The following is a 19,513-nucleotide window of genomic DNA, read 5'->3' on the forward strand; positions in this document are numbered from 1 at the left end:
AGTACCATCAACCATTTAGTACCATTTTCAGGCTAGAGTATTGTACCATCGGGCTCCATGATCACTGCAGATGGTGACAGCAGTCACGAAATTAAAAGATGCCTGCTTCTTGGGAGAAAAGCAATGACAAACCTAGACAGCATCTTAAAAAGCAGAGACATCACCTTGCCAACAAAGGTCCATATAGTTAAAGCTATGGTTTTCCCAGTAGGGATGTATGGAAGTGAGAGCTGGACCATAAAGAAGGCTGATCGCCGAAGAATTGATGCTTTTGAATTATGGTGCTGGAGGAGACTCTTGAGAGTCCCATGGACCGCAAGAAGATCAAACCTATCCATTCCGAAGGAAATCAGCCCTGAGTGCTCACTGGAAGGACAGATCCTGAAGCTGAGGCTCCAAGACTTTGGCCACCTCATGAGAAGAGAAGACTCCCTGGAAAAGCTATGAACATGAGTTTGACCAAACTGCGGGAGGCAGTGAAAGACACGAGTGCCTGGCGTGCTCTGGTCCATGGGGTCAGGAAGAGTCGGACACGACTAAACAACAACAATTGTACCATTGTGGCCTTTTCTGGGAAGCAGTTTTCAACAGAATCATTCTAAGGAGCTCCTCAAGTTGAGTCTGGTCTCCCAAGCTTTTAAATCCAGATATTGTATGGAATTTGAAGTATCTTTTATTTCAGTAAATATTTCTGGAAAAATAATTTCATCTGGCCTCTTGTAATATTTTACTGCCTTGTGTATGATTCATAAATATTTGAAATGAGCAAACACTTGCCTTAAAGAGGACGGGGAGCTGCAGTCGTAAGAGCCTGGAATTTACTGGTGACGCCAGCACTTTTTCTCCTTGTCATCAGATCCAAGTGGAGCAGCAACATTTTTGAAGAACTATTTGAAAGGAATTATGGACAGGCAGCATAAGGGGAAATAAGCTTAAACCAGATAAGAAACAGGTGGCTGGGGCAGGAAACACAGCAGAGGGGTTGGCCAGGAAAATGGCGGATCCGGGTGCGATTGTTCACTCCCGAAAGAACCAGGCTTGTGTCCTGAGGGACCCATCTTGCTCCTCTTGTCACAGATTGTGGCCTGAGGGGCTTATGACCAGGGCCAGCTGGTTTGCCAGCTACACCGTTGATTCAGACGGAGAGACGTGAATGCTGTTGAACATGCCATTGGTCATTTCCACTTTAAACCCTTGGAGTTTGCGCAGAAATGCACTGCTGCAGAGCTCTTGGCAGATCCTTTGGAAATGGTTGGGGCTTGATCTTGTGAAACTGTCTTGCACACCTGAACCCTCTTTCTGACTGTGGGAGATTGGTGTGGAGCCCAATGTTCCTTTGCAAACAGTTCAAACCAAAGTCACTATTCCAAATTCTGATACGTTACTCGAGATAAGGGTATCTCTCGAAGCCCCTGCCCTTTGGACTCTCTCAACAGCTGACCTATGCTGGAAATTATCTACTGAAAACAAAACAAATCGGTTAATATTTCCCTAATCTGCAATATCGGCGAAAAGATGGAAGAGATTTAGTTGACATTTTCCTGTAATTGATTTGTTGTGGTGCTGTGAATGTCGGGTATCTGGGCCTGGGCACACAGTTAGAGTGATAACTTAATGTTTGAAAACTAAGAAGTGCATGTGCAGGCGAGCCTTTTTGATGGAGTAGCTCTGGGAAGCCTGTCTTTTTTATTTCGGACAAATTTCCCTCCCCCTTTAGAAAGCGCACTTGTCACATTTTTGGCCACATCCTTCAGCAAAATGTTTTTTTTGCCTGCCTCCCAGGCAGAATAAAGCCTTTATTTTTAGCTTCCAAATTGCAAGCTGGGCTGGACAAAAGCGAGCAAAAACAGACTGCATGTGGCAAAGGAAACCAGAATTATTTGAATGCAGCCTGTGGTATGGTTACAAGAGAGACAATTATCCTGACCGCATTATTTCCGTGAACCTTCCTTTGCCTGCAACGGGAGGTGGGGTCAAAAGGGGAAGGAATGAGGAGGGCGAGAGGCGCCCTGCCTTTTCTTCCCCTCTTGTCTGATTTGGCTTGTTGGACGTGATCAGAGAAGTGCAACTTTTCGTGGTTCACATGATGCGACCTCCCGCCATAGAGCTGTTTTTCTGAAATCCAGCTGCTCCTTGAGCAGCAGCCGTCTGCGTTTGATGGTGCAGCAATGTTGTTGCGCAAGCGGGGAGAGGTTGCGCCGGGGAGCTCCATTAGCCGAGCCTGGCAGGCAGGGGAGAATTTTGTCAGGAAATTCCAAATGAGTATAAATAAATTCTCTGCAGCGAGCCTTGGGCTTCTTGCCTGCTTATGTGTCAGAAGCACATATTCCCTGCAAAGCTAAGGAAAGTCTGCCTCTAGCCAAACTTCCTGCAAGCAAAACACACGGCAACTTTCTGCTCTTCACAGAATAAGTAAGTAACGCTGGCAGATTTCGGGGATGGGGGATGAACGACTTAAATTTTAGGGAATGTAAGTTTGTAACTTCTGTTGTTTTATTGCCCTCCCCCAAAGAATGGTCTGCTTCTACCTATGCTGGCTGGTTGCTTTTCTCACTGCGACTTTTAACATAAAGATAGCACTGTTCTCTCGGACAAAGTAACTCTGTTAGACTAATGGCCAAGGGAGGAGAGTGCCTATTTCTAATTTACCTCTGCAACGGCCAAACGTGTCTCTGTTTTTAGCTTGTTTCCCCCTTGCTTAACACAACTTTCATCCTCTAAATGAATGTTTGTGTGTTCGTGTACCTTTTTTTAAGTGTCAATTCTCAACTTTAATGTGCCATTTCTGCTTGGACATAGCAAGGTATGTGAGACACGGTGCATATCTCTAAGCGAAACATCTCTTAATACTTCCGTTCGGAGGCATTCTCGAAGAGTTTATATTTTCTTTGCCTGTGGCATTATAGTGTGTAAGGAGTCTGTTCTTTAAATCAAGTTCAACTGAGCAGGTTGAGCTAACTTAACCTAGAGAACAAGCTGGATATATTTTTAAAAAGTAAGTTGTTTTCAGGCATTTGCTTAGATAATGAATAGCTTGCGTTGCAAATTACCAAGCATTTCGACATAGCTAAACCTGAGCGAGGCGTGTTTGTTCACCTTAAGGGGGGAAAGGGATGGGAGAGGAGTATTGTATGAAATTATAAAATTACTGACCTTGTTATTGACATGCTCAAATTGCAGTGGCCCAGGAATCCTGCAGGTTGCTTGAACACTCATCAGGAATGCAATTAACCAAATGTGATTGTACGTCTGCAATACCTTGGTGCCCCTTGTGAGCACAAACTTACTGCCCGATCATACAAAATTATTTCCCCTCTCTTTGGAATACTTCTATTTTTTTAAAAAAAAAAATCCAGCACAGGACTCACAACAGAATGTGTTTGAGTGAAGTCTTCGACACATCCACATTTCCCAGGAAGAAGTTGCTGTCGTCTCGGGAATGTTTGGTTTTCTGGAAGGGTTATATTTATATTCCCTTGCCATGCCTGCTCCATCCCTGTGGTTTGTTTCCATGAGGGAGGGAGGTGATGGTTGAATTTACTCGCTGTCAAGGTTCCCCTCTAGGTATACAATGAATCTTGGTTCACTCATTCAGAGCAAGCCGTTCTCAATTCTTGATGGCCCAGCCAAAGCGAGAGTTTTGGGGAACTTTGAGGAATTCGTACTGCACAGATTTCCGTCTTCTGCAAGCAGAGAAGGCAAAGCTGTCTGAGTAAGAATGGCTGGGCAGGTCTCAAGGCTTCAGTAATGCAGAACTATGATAACAATGTGTGTTTCTTTTCATTAATCCTCTCCGAAATAGTGCCTCTAGACCAGGGATTGCCAACCTAGTGCCCAGGGGCATTATGGAGCCTGCTGGTTTTGCTGGTGTTCAAAACCTCTAGACCAGGGATTGCCAACCTAGTGCCCAGGGGCATTGTGGAGCCTGCTGGTTTTGCTGGTGTTCAAAACCTCTAGACCAGGGATTGCCAACCTAGTGCCCAGGGGCATTATGGAGCCTGCTGGTTTTGCTGGTGTTCAAAGCTCAGCTTTCTTTCGCTGCCATAGTATCACAGAACGATGACTCCAATATCTGCCTGTGACTCTTTGGTTTTGCCAAGCGGAGGAAGTTCTGTACCGGCTTTTTCACACATTCCCGTGCCTACATGTAAGCAATAGATTTTTCTTGTTTGGGGAAGGGGGAAAGCGAGTATTAATGTCATAAATTTATTTTGTGCTGCCTTTTGGCCGGAAAGAACCCCCCCCCCCAAGATGGCACTCAAAGGATAAAACAATTCTTTAAATAAATAAAAAAACAGGCAGCACAAAAATACAATTTAAGGTAATTTTAGAAACAGCAAGATCTCTCATCTACTTCAAACTAAAAATCAAAAACCCAAATTACATCCTACCCCAAAGTTCTACAGAATAAATATATAATAAATCTCCATACACTGCAGGGGGGCCTGACCTTTAATGACATCTCACGTAATCTTTATAACGAGTACTTTTTTGACTGACTCAAACGGGTGAAATGACTCAGTGCAAATATCTCCGAGAACAATTTTACACATTAAGAACTGAGAGGAGCCCCATCTGAGCTGCAGAGTCTATTCCTCTCTCCCTCCCTCCATCCCATAATGTCGGTATCCTGCTTATTATGCCTGCATTCAGCACAACTCTTTGCTCTCAGTACCTATGGTCACAGCTTCAGCACTTGAAATCTCTGAGCCCATGTTTGCATCCTTCCAAGAAAATAACAAGTACGGCTAATCCTAATATGGTAGAAGCTAAAAATAACCCCTTAAGTAGGAGAGAAAGAGGCCGTTTTATGGTCTTTTAAGTGCTTAAGCAAAGCAAACAGTGAAATAGAACTTGACAATCATTGCACCAAAATTGCTCCAGTTCAGGAGACGTTGCCAGCAGTTCAAGCATAAAGGAAGGTTGTTCGATAACCTAAAATACTTTGCCGAAGAAATTCTCTTCTGGACCTGGGAAGAAAAGTGCCCGGGAATCCCAGAACTGGAATAATATCGCAGGAGTATCTGCTTTTTGTATAGCATAAGTGACGGAGTTATAAATTGTATAAACATAAAATTAAATTTTTAATTTGCCAATCTTAATTATACAGTATGGTTCTTTCCTTAAGATTAGATCTTTTGAAATGTAACCGTGATTATCCTCCTCTAGAAATTGACATTACATTACTTGCGATCTGAGAGCGCGTGTCCCTTAAGAGACCAAAGCATTTGGGGGGCCCTCCTGTCAAGATTACATGATGGGGGCCCAAAGTACTTTGATCTCTTCATCCCCTTTGAATGGAAAAGCATGTGCTTAAGAACCCCTAGGGCTGCGTTTGTGGACGTTGAACCTCGGCAGTCCCACGAGGCACAATTTTGCCAGGTGCATCGGGGACAATGCCCTCTAGCCAAGCCACCTAGCCAAGGCCAGAGTCCAAACCTCTCTAGCTTGGTCTGCCTGCTGTCTTCTTGTGGGCAATCCTCGGGCTGGTGGTGGAGGCGATTGGATTAAGTGGCAACCCAGTCCAGGGAGCATATCTTTTTAATACTGAGCAAGTGACTTGAGTTCAAATTCTTAGCTCCTCCGCTAACATCTTTAAGGGGTGGATTTGGAAGGATGAGGTGGTGGTGGTTTTCTTTCAATATGCTCTCATCACAGGGCCTTCTCGGTGGTGGCTCCCTCCCTGTGGAACGCCCTCCCAGGAAATAAACAACTATCTGACTTTTAGGAAACATCTGAAGACAACCCTGTTTAGGGAAGTTTTTAATGTTTGGTGTTTTATCGTGTTTTTAATATTCTGTTGTGAGCTGTCCAGAGTGACTGGGGAAACCCAGCCAGATAGGTGGGGTATAAATAAATTATTATCATTATCCTTATTGCCATCCTTCACCCACCCCTTGTGAGGCCACAGCTCCTCCAGCAGGTACTAGGATGCAGGGCCGTCTTAAGCATCCCTGGTGCCGTGGTGCGGCGGATCCCTCCGGCACCCCCACCCCCACCCCGTTTCCCAGTGCGGCGGGCGGGCGTGCTCAGCGCGCAGCTTGGCTGCCAGGCGCTGCTGCATGGTGGGCGGGCGGGAGCATGGCTGCCGGACGCTGCAGCGTTTCGGGCGGGCATGGCTGTGCGGCGCCCCCCCCCCAGCGGGAGGGCGCCCTGGCACCCTGCGCCACCCAGCCTGGCCGTAGGGCCGGCCCTGCTAGGATGGTAGGGAGGAACTGCTGGCCTTGTAGCCAGAGACCGACAAAAACCTGGAAGCAGATGAAACTGCTGCAGGAAACTAGAAGCCTTAGGAAGATGTTTTGGGTGTGCAATAAAAGTCCTGATTACTGCCCAGAATGCAGTTTTGCTGGTTAAACCGACAAAGAAACGGCTGTGACCCTCTGCAGAATGCAAATAAATCTCTGCGCGTACGTTGGCCGGCCGGCTTTGCTTTACTGTGATATTCACGAAACATTTCCGCTTTTATGGAAACATTATTGCGCTTTATCTCGGAGGTCACAGGTGAGCATGTCCAGATTTATTATTTAAAACACACACACACCCCTCCAGTGATTATTAGAGTGATATCTGGTTATGTATTTATTAGTGAGTATTCCCCCACCCCACCCGCCTTTCTTAATGTTTTAAATTGTTCACGGTTTTTTGCTGGTGGGCCGGGGGGGGGGGAGTCAAACTTGTAAGAAATCAGGCTGTGTTATTATTCCTTACTTGTTTAGACACCTTGCTCTCAAAATTCCCACAGAAACTTCTGCTTAAAAACCTGTCTTACAAACAAACAAACAAACAAACAAACAAACACAGCCTTAAGGATATGTATGTATTCCATGAGCTGCTACAGTATCTGCAAATACTCTTTCTACATGAGTAGACACAGGGTGTGTGTGGCAGGGATGGGCAATGTACACTGTTGTGCCACCTGTACACATATATGGAAACCCAGCATTATTTTTATGCAGCTCTCTGCATATATTGAATAGGAACAATTAATTAATTAATTAATATTCTCTTCTTTTTTGGCGGTCCCTCGTAGCCAAGTAAGATTGTCTTCCATAAACACAGTTTTAACAATGAGTCCATTAGTGGAGGCCAATTCTGGATCCACACGTCCTTCCACAGTAGGGGACACAGGTTTCCGGGTGGGAGTTGATCCCGGTGAGGGTTTGCCAAGCATGCCTTCCACGTTTCTGCCTTGTGTCCTGAGTTCGAGTGTCTTCAAAGCCCATGACACCTTTGGTAAAGGCTGTTCTCCAATTGGAGCACACGCAGGCAAGTGTTTCCCAATTGCTGGTGTTTATACTACATTTTTTTAGACTTGCCTTGAGACAGTCTTTAAACTTCTTTTGTTGGCCACCAGCAATACGCTTTCCATTTTTAAGTTCGGAATAAAGTACAGTGGTACCTTGACTTACAAAGACGATCTGTTCTGCGGCCGTCTTCGTAAGTCGAAGTCTTCGGTTGTCGAAGCGCTGCTTCTGCCCATGCACGAAGCACGATTTCTGCGCATGCACCAACCGCGTGCGCCACTTTGCGCAGGTGCAGGGCGCGCGCAAGGAAAAGACTTCCGAGGTTGTCGACTTTGTTGAATCGTTCAGATGTTGAGGTAGCACTGTAGTTGCTTTGGAAGAATATAATCAGGCATCCGCACAATGTGACCAGTCCAACGATGTTAATGTTGAAGAATCATTGCTTCGACACTGGTGATCTTTGCTTCTTCCAGTACACTGGCATTAGTTCTCCTGTCTTCCCAAGTGATGTGTAAAATAATAATAATAATAATAATAATAATAATAATAATAATAACAACAACAACAACAACAACCACCACCACCACCACCACACTCTGGGCGGCTTACAGCATATCTAAAAACATAATGAAAACATCAAGCATTAAAAACCTCCCTTTAACAGGGCTGCCTTCAGATGTCTTCTAAAAGTTGTGCATAAACTAGCTTTCCCTGCACACAAACACGCACAGGAGAAATGGAATATGATTCAGCCATGTTTGTGTCTTTTTTAAAAGGATCATTGGTGTACAGAGTAACTTTTATATATATATATACGGTTCGCATTAAGATATCTAAGAATGGCTCATGTATTTAATGATTTCAGGTGGCTTAGTATACACTTGCGCCCTTCGCTTCCTAAACATTATGAAGGCAAACTTATTTCTTAAGCAGAAACTGAAAAGGCGAAACAACAGCAAAACCTCAAATCTGAAGAAATGTCAATAGAAAGAGTGGGACTTGTGAGCCTTTTTAAGAGGTAGCTGCTGCAATATATATAGAGAGAGATCTGTGCTGGAAAGGAGAAGAAAAATGAAATGGTTCCCCCCCCCCCCTCCAGTCGTGAGCTGATGAACTCATTGGAAGAAGCTCAGCCTATGAAATGTTGTGCTCTGTTTTGCAGTATTTATATAAATGCCGAGTCCTTTTTCCCTTTAAGGGTTGAAGAATGAGAAAGTTGGGAGGCAGGGATTTCGCAGGCAAATAGCTTGCGTGACGTACGAAGCCGCGATTGCAGGAAACAGAGCGAGGCCGGGTAGACTTTGAACAGAAGCGTGGATGGACGGAAAGAGAAACTTCCAAGTTGATGTAAATGAAGGCTTTGCTCTGAAGTTCCTGTTGTGTTTCTGTGTTTGAGAGTGAGAAGTAGGTTGCAGAGCCGCCCTAGGCATAAATATTCTTCCTGCAGAAGCTCGGCAGATCTGCTGCAGTTTTATTTAGAATGCTTTGGTGTGACATGCCTCTCCTGTGTCTCCAGGAAGCTGGCCTGTCCTGACATCTGAGCTGACAGTTTCTCTTTCATCTGAGATATTTTAGACTGCACTGGTAATGGGTCGCCTGCATAGCTCTCAGTGTGTCGACTCTGCACCGTATAGGAATATAAAAAAGGTTGCATGAACAATCGGAGATGAATGTGCTAGGAAGCTGCTCCTCCTTTGGACTATCTTGTTTTGAAATCCAAATAACTGTCTGTTTTTAGCCTTTGTAAACCAAGAGAGGGTGGGTTTTGGGGGGGAAGTAGCCCTTCGGAAGATCTCTGAGATGTATTGAATTCCTTTGCACAACACCGCAGCATATCAAATAGTTGAACTTCACGTGAAAACTATCCTGGGGATGTCGTAGAAATACAGAATTCCTTTTAAAGCATTGCTTCATGGTATTAACAGGGTCTTGTTGTTTCTTTTTAAAAAATACAGCTTTATGTAAAGCTTTATGTAAAGCCATGTATCCACCTGCTTTGTGGTTTAAAATTCTGCTGACGCAGTCTGAAAAGGAAAATGTGTGCATGCTAAAAATTTAATCAAGAGACATGCAATAGATTTTTCCAGTGTAGAACACTGATTCTGCTGTCTGAATAGAGTGCTTATAATTTACCAACAACGACAAAAGAAAATAAGCAACCGTTTAATGTAGGATTTTATGCTTAATGTGTGTGTTTTCTTCTTTTAGAAAAAGATGAAAATGCTCTGAATGGGGAGGATGACAGAAATCAGAAGGACCCCTATTTTGTGGAAACACCTTATGGTTACCAGCTCGATTTGGATTTCCTCAAGTATGTGGAAGATATACAGAAGGGAAATACTATTAAGAAACTGAACATTCAGAAGAAGCAGAAAGTGACGCCACCTTTTGCAGCTGGCAAAAACGCCTCTGGCCAATACAGCGCATGGACATCCAATGAATCTCTGTCTTCATCCAACAGCGATGAAAACAAACATTCATCTTCGCTCTTTGCAGCTCGAAGCCCAGCAGCCACTGCCCCGAGACCGTCCTTGTCCTTTGAAGCCTCTCCAAGCTTCCTAACTATCCCTGAGAGCAAACAACTCCAGCCTCCTTCGCCGCAGCTGCCTCGCCACAACCTCCGCGTTACAAAAACTCTCATGGAAACACGGAGGAGATTGGAGCAGGAGAAGATGGCGATGCAGGTGACCCCAGGAGAACCCCGGAGGCCGAGGCTTTCCAGTTTTGGAGCCATGGGCTCCACAAGTTCTCTCCCTTCCTTTGTGGGGTCTAGCGGCCACAACCAGATGTCTCAGCAGTTTCAGAACGGATACCAGGGCAATGGGGAATATAATCTTTACCTTGCGTCCTCTCTAGGGAGCTCCATCCGCCACAGCCCCTTGAGCTCAGGGATATCGACACCCGTGACGAATGTCAGCCCCGTGCACTTGCAACACATCAGGGAACAAATGGCCATTGCCCTCAAGCGCCTCAAGGAGCTCGAGGAGCAAGTTAAGACTATCCCCGTGCTGCAGGTTAAGATTTCAGTGTTGCAGGAGGAGAAAAGGCAGATGGTAGAGAAGCTCAAAAGCCAAAGGGTAGTCAACCAGAATGACGCAGGCCATTTCAGAAAGAGATCTTACAGCACAGGAAACGCGGAGCAGTGGAAGCCCCTCTCTCCTGCCAGAGGGGGTGGCGAACTCTATATAGACTGTGAGGAAGACCTGGGGAGTGTGGAACATAGCTCAGAGAGGGCGGAAGAGTTCAGGCAGTTGACTGCTGAAATGCAAGCCTTGGAGAAGAAGATCCAGGACGGCAGCTACGACGTTCCATCTAACCTGCGAGGGAACCGAGCGAGTGCAACGAAAGAGAGCAGATCGGTGGCCGTGGGCACAGAGGAGAACATGAACGACGTTGTTGTGTACAACAGAGCTTTGATAAAGTGCAGGGATGTAGCAGTAGGAACAGAGCAGAAGACGAAAGATTCTAGCGTCGGGGTGACGGAGGGGATGCTTGGCTTGTCTACGGAGGCTGAGAGGGAACTAGAACTCCAGCATCAGACCATTGAAGCCCTCAAAGATAAAATCTACCGGCTGGAGGTTCAGCTGAGGGAAACGGCTCACGACAGAGAGATGACCAAATTGAAGCATGAGCTCCAGGCAGCTGGATCCAGGAAGAAAATGGACAAGGCAGTGATGGCGCAGCCCCTTGTCTTCAGCAGAGCGGTGGAAGCCGTCGTACAAACAAAAGACCAAATGGTGGGAGGTCATGTGGATGTGGTGGATTCATGCGTGGGGAGCCATCTGCAGATGAGCAGCGTGGGGGTATTGTGCAGGCCTCAATTGCACAGTTCAGCCGTGGGGCCAGATGTGCCCATGAATTGGTGGATTGTGAAGGAGAGAAAAGAAATGTCTGATCGGTGCACAGGGAGCTCTCTTGAGATGTGCGACAAATGTGTGGGCACAGAAAGGTCCGTCTGCGAAACGGGGGTCAATACGGAGGAATCGGTGGACAGATTGAGCCTGCGCAAGACGGAGCTGAAAATCAAGGAAGTTCGGTCCATAGGCTGCGGAGACTGTCCCGTCCAAGCAGTCTGCCCAGCAAGCAAGGCCGTTTCCCGCAGCACCAACACGGAGCCCGGTTGCAAGGCAGATACCGGAGTCATGGCGGTGCCTCGGACGGCAACCCGGGGAACCAACACAGTGTTAGAACAAGCTGACCAGTTCACCAACACGGACGTAGCTCCCGTGACAGATTCCGGCACCAACACTTTCCTGAGCGCTTGCGATAAACAGACAAACACTGTGGTTGTCGAGATGAGGACAGTCGCCATAGGAGATGGAAGGGTCAAGGATGTCAATACGGCAGCTAAAACTCGTTCCATTGGCGTGGGGACGCTGCTCTCTAGCACGGCTAGCTTGGACAAACCCTCCCTAACAAAGACCAAAGACTGTGGCGTGGGGCAGATCAGTATTAACGAGAACTATCTAGTGGGCTTGAAAATGAGAAACATTGCCTGTGGTCCTTCTCCGGTGTTTGCAGCACCGCCCAGCACGAGAAGCATTGGTGTTGGGGATGACTCTGTTTCTGAATGGGAGAACCTCGGGCTGGATAGCCCATTCTCTCAGCCTGAGATGAAGACCGGCTTGGATCACTACATCGAACGGGTCCAGAAGCTCGTTCAAGAGCAGCAGATGCTTCTGGCCGAAAACTACGCGGAGTTAGCCGATGCTTTTGGAGAGCCCCACGCACAGATCGGCTCTATCAATTCTCAGCTCATCAGCACTCTGTCCTCCATCAACAGCGTCATGAAGTATGCAAGCACCGAGGAGCTGCGCAACTTGGATATATCGAAGCAGTGCGCGGAGAGAACTTCGGCAACAGGTATGCTGGAACGGGCTTTCTCATTTGCTTAAAGGTTGCTGGTGTCTTAAAAGGAGCAGCCTGAGTCTCTCTTTCACAACTTATGCTTATGTCATGACTTGCCTTTCCAGGACTGAAATGATTGGGAAGGAGATGCCAGTCTTAGACTGCAGTGCACAGATAAAAGTGGTGTCAGTGCTTGAATACCTAAAATGCCTAAAAATACCCAGTGGCTGGATAATCGTCTGTGCTGTTTCCTGGGAATTTAATATAGTTTAAGATCTTAAGAGCTCAGACCCTTCTCAATGGCAGGAAGTGATTCAAAAATTACGGACAGAGGCATTTTATAGAGTAGAACAGCTATTACCAGAGTTGTCCCATTTCTGTGAACATTTTACAGACTAGGGACATTTGCTTCCACTGCCTTTATACTTTTGATACGTCATAACTAATTCTGTTTCTCAGTGTACAGGTAAAGGCAGATCTGTCATTAGACTGCTTCCCCTGTCCATACATATGACATATGGATATATTTCCTAGGAATGTTGGGCATTACATACACAATCTGTGTGACCTGTTAATTATGAGTGTTGTAATGGGACGTGTCCAGATTTTGTACCTCCCTGTGGTGGTCTGGTCTTTTTAAAGTGATTTCTCTGAACAGCCATCATACGCTGACCATTATCCCACCCCTCCATTATTTAACAATGAATTTGAACCATTGCACCTAATCTCCTAGTCGTATGTTCTCTGTCAGGCTGCAGGTAGGGGCTCACTTGCTCTTCCATTCAGAAAATCCCCGTCGCAGATACAATCTTCTCTTTGTCCAATTTGCAGGACTCTTTTTTTAAAAAAAAAATAAAAGTTTGAAGTAACTGTTCATAATAGATGTAGGTTTCCCACTTTAGAGAAAACTAGGTCCTAGACACTTGCATGAAATTAAGCCTTTATTTTAGCAGAAGCTAAACCTGCTGGGTTTTAGCCAACAAAGTTATACTCCAGGTAGATCCGTTGAAATTAATGAACATGAGTGACACACGAGGCTCATTGCTCTCGCTGGATCTACTCTTGAGTATAATTTAATTGGATACAGTTTGCTGACTTTCCCCACTGCTTTTGATTTTAGAAGCCCTTTATTGATTTGCAAAAGGGAATACGATCATTTTACTTACATAAAGTAAGTTTTAAAATTGGTGTGGGAAGTCACACAAGTTTCCACTATTTGTTTTAGTCAAGCGTGCCATATATATAGTGGCTTAATGGCTATTGAGAGCTACATTGCTACTTGTTGTTTTTTTTAAAGAAAATATTTTCCGCACAGACCTCAAGCTTAAAATATTTAGAGGCCTTAAAATGAATGGCGGCCCAGTCTCTTAATGCATAAAGTAAACGTAGTTCCATGTGTCAGAGAAACTCTCATGCAGCCTTTGAGAATCGGCCTTGTTTTGCAACAAGAGCCCTGTATCTTTCAAAACGTTTCCCCCCTCTTTCCTTCTTGGAAACTGCCACAATGGAAATATCTTGTTAAATATTTGCAGTTTTTTAATGTGTTGTACCAGGATAATAATAAGAAAAACAAAATCATCACAGTTTCCCAGAAGGAAAAGCACGTTTTGAAAGATGCTGGATTTTCCTGGGCCATTTCTTGGGGGGTGATGGAGAAGAAAAGGTTTCCAGCTTCTCCCAGCTGCCTACAGCATCTTCCAGGAAGAGCTCTTAAAACTTGGAATTTGTATCCTTCCACATTTCATTGGATGGGTTTTGCTGTCATGAATCAGTTGGCTTTCAAAGCTTAGCTTTTAATGGTGTACCACAAAGACTCCGCATTTATTGGAAGAAACTAGAAATAATTTATTCTCAGTATGCTTAAAGGCCATTGTCTCTTTTTTAAAAATAATAATAATAATGCTGTATTTTATGTCTCGCTTTGTAAGCACTCTGAGTCATGGCTGATAAATGCTTTAAATTAAATAAATGAATACTCCACCCCCTATTTTGGCAACTACCTTGCTGCAAAACATCCAAGAGCATCTTTTTTTCTGGAAGACAGAGGTGTGAGATAGAAAAGTAAGCAGCTTCATTTCCAGATGTTAGATTTACTCCATGGGAGGGACTGTCTATCATTAACTTTTTGCTTGTGGTCCTTGAACAGCAGCGCCTATTTAGACAAGTAAAAATTGATGTCCTTGAAGTCTGAAAAGAAAAGCAAGATGGTAATTTTAGAAAATTAAATAAGTTCAGTGAAATATCTTCAAATGTTATCTGTTCAAATTGTTTTGCAGATAACATTTGAAGATGTTTCACTGGACTTATTTACAGGGAACCAGGCAGAGGGCCTTCTCGGTAGTGGCGCCCACCCTGTGGGACACCCTCCCATCAGATGTCAAGGAGATACAGAAATGCACAGCTTTTAGAAGGCAGCCCTGTATTGGGAAGTTTTTAATGTTTGGTATTTTATTATGTTTCAATATACCGGTATGCTGTAAACTGCCTAGAGTGGCTGGGGAAACCCAGCCAGATGGGCAGGGTAGAAATAATAAAATTATTATTATTATTATTATTATTATTATTATTATTATTATTATTATTATTATTGCTGCTGCTGCCACAGCTTCTGTGAGCAGGATGGAAGGGAGGGAGGGTGTCTATTCCTGGCACCTGGTGAAATGTGAGCATGTTTAAGAAGTTGCTTTCAATGTAGAAGAGGCCAAGCGAGCGCAAACAGGAGGAAACAGTTTGTTGTGCATTGTGGATATTTGAGGCATTTCCACATATAACAAAATACTAGAAATGGAGTACAGTGCTCCCTTGGTTCTCAAACTTAATCCGTTCTGGAAGTCCATTCCAAAACCAAAGCGTTCCGAAACCAAGGCGTGCTTTCCCATAGAAAGTCATGCAAAATGGATTAATCCATTCCAGACTTTTAAAAACAACCCCTAAAGCAGCAATTTGACATGGATTTTACTCTCTAACGAGACCATGGATCCATAAAATGAAACCAATAATCAATATACTGCAGTCACAAAATCCATCAGTAGCTGAACTGGGTTCCCACACAGTCGCAAAAACAAAACAAAAAAGGAGCCACAAAATAAATAGCAAAAGCAGACAGACCTCAGGTAACACTCAAAATGGAAGCGTAACACTCAAAATGGAGCATGTTTGGCTTCCGAAAAGAGTTTGCAAACTGGAGCATTTACTTCCGGGTTTGCAGTCTTTGGGTTCCACGTTGTTTGAGTACCAAGGCATTTGAGACCCAAGGGACCACTGTATACCAGAAATGTTAAGCCAGAAGCTTTCATGGTTCAGTAATCCACTCCTTCCTTTTCTAACAGCAGACAATTTGTTGCACATTCCTCGTGGCCACCCTGGTAGTTCTCATTTAGTTTCAAGTTCCCAAGCGTTGAAACTGGGTCAGGAGATGGGGACAATAAGCAAGGAGAAGACCACCCTATTGGGAGCAGAACCAGACCGAACAGCCTCACCGTCCCAAGACAGCACCATGTCTCCAATTAATCTTACAGATGACCAGCTGGCCTCTGGGCTTTATGGTAATTTATTTATTATTGCTTTATTTCTTTTTTGCTTTGTTGTTATTTGTGCTGTTGTTAGTTTGTACATAAACTTATCTGGCCATTATGGCTTCTTCGTGCACCACTCTCAAGTGGAACTCTTTTAGGGAAAATGTCATTAATTCAAGCAGGAGAAATGTATTTCATAATAGAATTATACCCTGGCTCCATGCTCATTTGGTTAGCGCATGACGCTGATAATGCCAAGGTTGCAGGTTTGATCCAAGTGTGGGCCAGCTGCATATTCCCCAAAGTCCCTTACAACTCTACGATTCTATGATTGTTGCAGACGATATATATATCTCAGCGACCCAAATATACTGGCACCCTGTCTCTTACAACACAAAGGAAATGTATGCAGTTATACCTTGGATCTCAAATAGCTTAGTTGCCGAATGTTTTGGCTCCCGAATGATGGAAAACTGGAAGTGAGTGTTCCGGTTTCCGAACGTTTTTTGGAAAGCTGAACATCTGACAGCTCTTCTGATTGGCCGCAGGAGCTTCCTGCAGCCAATCAGAAGCCATGCTTTGGTTTGGAAGTCGAACGGACTTCCGGAACGGACTTCCAAGGTATGACTGTATTTCAAAGTAAGCTGTAAAAAACACTTGTGTCTCATACTTCTAAATCCCTTTTGAATCCCCTTTTACATGTTTGGCGCCAGGCTTATGCAAACAGTTCAGAAAAATGTTTTAGGTCAGGCATCCCCAAACTGCGGCCCTCCAGATGTTTTGGCCTACAACTCCCATGATCCCTAGCTAACAGGACCAGTGGTCGGGGAGGATGGGAATTGTAGTCCAAAACATCTGGAGGGCCGAAGTTTGGGGATGCCTGTTTTAGGTAAACTAGCTGGTGATCTGTTTCAATTTGTGTCTGGTTTTTGTTGTATTATAATTGCTTCAAACCGCTTTGCTTTTTATTTTATTTTTAATTTTTGGTGAAATTGCAGTACACAGATATTTTTTTAAAATGAATAATCCAAAGGCTGGGAGAGGAGGCAGCTGGGCATGCGGAAGAGGGGTCAGGGGAGGGCTAATTTCCAGTGCATTATTCATTGGGACACAACTTTATGTGCTTATAACCACACCAGTACATCTTAAATCTATAGGTGAACCAGAGCAGCTGGGCTTTAAGATCTGAAACAGCAGCACACATAGGGATGTGAAACCTTTACTGATGTGTGTTCTTATGGCTCTCTCTCTCTCTCTCTCTCTCTCTCTCTCTCTCTCTCTCTCTCTCTCTCTCTCTCTCAGTATGTGCAAATGAGGGCATGTTGAAGTCCATCATGAAGAAAAAGGATGGGAAAAAGGAAGAGAATGGGAAGAAGAACCTGCAGTTTGTCGGTATTAATGGAGGGTAAGGCGTTCCAGGTCCTTTTCAAAGTCATATAAGCAAAACTGACTACAGTCCTACCTCTGAAGTCGGAACACCTTGCGACTCGAACGATTTGGCTCCCAAATGTCGCAAACCCGGAAGTGAGTGTTCTGGTTTGCGAACATTATTTGGAACCCAGACATCCAGCGCGGCTTCCGCAGCTTCCTGCAGCCAATCGGAAGCCACGCCTTGGTTTCCGAACATTTCGGAAATCGAATGGGCTTCCGGAATGAATTCCGTTCGGCTTCTGAGGTACGACTGTAATGCCCATTCTTTTGGTTATAAAAACAAAAGGAGACTTCACAAGGACTAGCTTTCCATGCAATCCTTCTGCTTTGTTTTGTGGGTTCCATGTGTTTCCCTGCTGTGTGCAGTTTCCGCTGCATGCAAGTCCCCATTTTTCTAGCCCTCAAATAGCAACGTCCTTCTTTCCACAACTAGCTTTTTATGATGTCGGGAATGAGAGCTGCCTAGAATGTGGCTGCGCTTTGCTACCTTTTCCCCGTGTGGCATTTGTGCCCCCCACCCTATGGTCAGGAAGAAGAATATCCTGTTCCTTTTTAGCAATTCCACACCCTTTCATGAAGCTTATCTCTTTTTCCTTTTTAAAATAAAATAAAATAAAATAATGCTGCTCTTTCAAGGCCTTGTGCTTCTCCTCTTCAGGGGAGAGAATTGGAGCCTGGTTCTTCCATTGTGTATTTGAAGACAGAAAAAAAATATTATATTCTCTTGCAGCAAAACTTCTTCTCTAATGTATTAAGCGGACAACATAATAGTGTGCCACTGATAGTAGATCACAGCTGGGGCAAACTTAAGGATGTGACAGGAGAGACAATTCCTTTCATAGCCTTACACTAAAGTCTGCCACCCAGTGAGTACCCATTCAGGGACCTCGTATTTAGCCTGGTCACTTCCTGGTCTGCAGGGTTCTCATTGGCCAGCGCCTTTTACACTAAATGCCCATGAATTATCCAGTTTTATGGTCTTTCAGATTAACTGAACGCAGCTGTCAATTTGCCATGTATCTAGTAGACTCGCCCCCTTTCAGCGTGCCTTCCTTTTTATAAAAAACAAATTGGATTTTCTGCAACGTTTCTGCCTTCTGACAAGACCAGTCCGCAAGAACAGTTGGAAATGGCATTGTATACGAAACAGCTACTGATGCTGAAATGTTGCAATCTTCATGGGGTCATACGGTATGCGCATGAACCAGTCAGGTTTTTAGAAAGTGAGATTTGTTGCCGTACTGTAGTTTTGTTAGCATTGAGTAACGTCTGTTTGCCCCTCACTGTTCTGCTGCTTGATTTCTCCTCTACTAGACAGTCCTTTACAACAAATCTTCACTTTTGAACCCTTTGGAGAGAAGCCATCAGACTTTTCTGGACATAGCTTATTCCTCCTCCATAAATGTAATCTGTGAACGACTAGAATCTCGCAGCTACTTAAGTGAAATGAAATAAGCGACATCTTTAATAAGCTGCTTATTAAATGAAATGAATTCATACACAGCATTGATAGACAACTGAAATTTTGTCATTTGTAGGTATGAAACAACATCGAGTGATGATTCTAGTTCAGAAGAGAGTTCGTCATCCGAGTCCGATGATGAGTGTGTCGGGAACGCATATGCTCAAATTGAAGAGAATGGGAGTTTGCTTGCGGTGGAAGGACAGACGGAGATCAACACTGGAGATGTTAAGTCTGCCAGGGTGGAAGAAATGGTGGAGGCTCAAGAGACTGAGATGGAGAAAGTGGAAATCCGTGAGAGGTACCGTTGCCATCGACGCATTCTAAAATGTTATGTGTTTAGGGAAACTAGACCCCAATTCTGACCATTGGTAGTTGTCTACAGCCTAAGCTTTGGCGGCCAAGTTGGACGTAAGACATATTTTTGCAACCCAGAAACTAATTCCTGCTTTGTGCATTGCTTAATATTCAGAGCAGCAGTCGCTGCAATCTCTTCGCATATTTCTGAGGACCCCAAATTTTCAAAGCATTCTTTTCACTTCTCTGTACTTTCAAGTTGCTGTATCTGGAATTTCTACCAGGTGTACCTCTCTTATTTCCCCCTCCCCATAAGACCTGCTCCCCAGTACAATAAAAAGAAAGAATGAAACAGGGACACCTCGAGCCCCCTTGTAAGTCCTTCCAATTTCTTTTATAGACCTGTTAAAAGCATGTAATTTTTAAGGATATTTAATCTACGGGGTCATTGGACAAAGGGCAGGCAGGAAAACTACACAGCTGCCTCCGTCCCAAACAGCGTTCATAGCCGCAAGATTCTTCCTCTTCTAACGCTGCCTCCTTGGTTTCCTGCGTAATTCCTCCTTCTGAAGTCTGGATGTGTCTACTAATCTTTCTAGACTGAGAAATATGCTGAGTGTGGTCTATTAAACCCAAACTGTATGAATGTTAAGTTGCTGTCCCACAATTTGTTTGCACCTCTAATAAATAGGATTCAAACACACACTGTGCTTTGC

General features: G+C 44.4%; 1 protein-coding gene across 8 annotated transcripts in view; it reads left to right on the plus strand.

Moving 5' to 3' along the window:
- Positions 1-19,513, plus strand: part of KANK1 (KN motif and ankyrin repeat domains 1) — a 123,599-nt gene that overhangs the window by 90,886 nt on the left and 13,200 nt on the right. For 2 of the 8 annotated variants that reach the window (XM_088658972.1, XM_088658971.1), the window contains 4 exons: positions 9,453-12,107; positions 15,422-15,637; positions 16,910-17,012; positions 18,577-18,801. In XM_088658972.1, the coding sequence (XP_088515098.1) occupies positions 9,453-12,107; positions 15,422-15,637; positions 16,910-17,012; positions 18,577-18,801 (3,199 nt within the window). Of the gene's footprint in view, positions 1-854; positions 2,413-8,438; positions 8,649-9,452; positions 12,108-15,421; positions 15,638-16,909; positions 17,013-18,576; positions 18,802-19,513 lie in introns of those variants that run through there. The other 6 variants (XM_035097480.3, XM_088658976.1, XM_088658973.1 and 3 more) reach the window with 5 other exon arrangements.

The sequence above is a fragment of the Zootoca vivipara genome, chromosome 15 (assembly GCF_965207765.1).
Source record: "Zootoca vivipara chromosome 15, rZooViv2.hap1.1, whole genome shotgun sequence".
Classification (NCBI taxonomy): domain Eukaryota; kingdom Metazoa; phylum Chordata; class Lepidosauria; order Squamata; family Lacertidae; genus Zootoca; species Zootoca vivipara.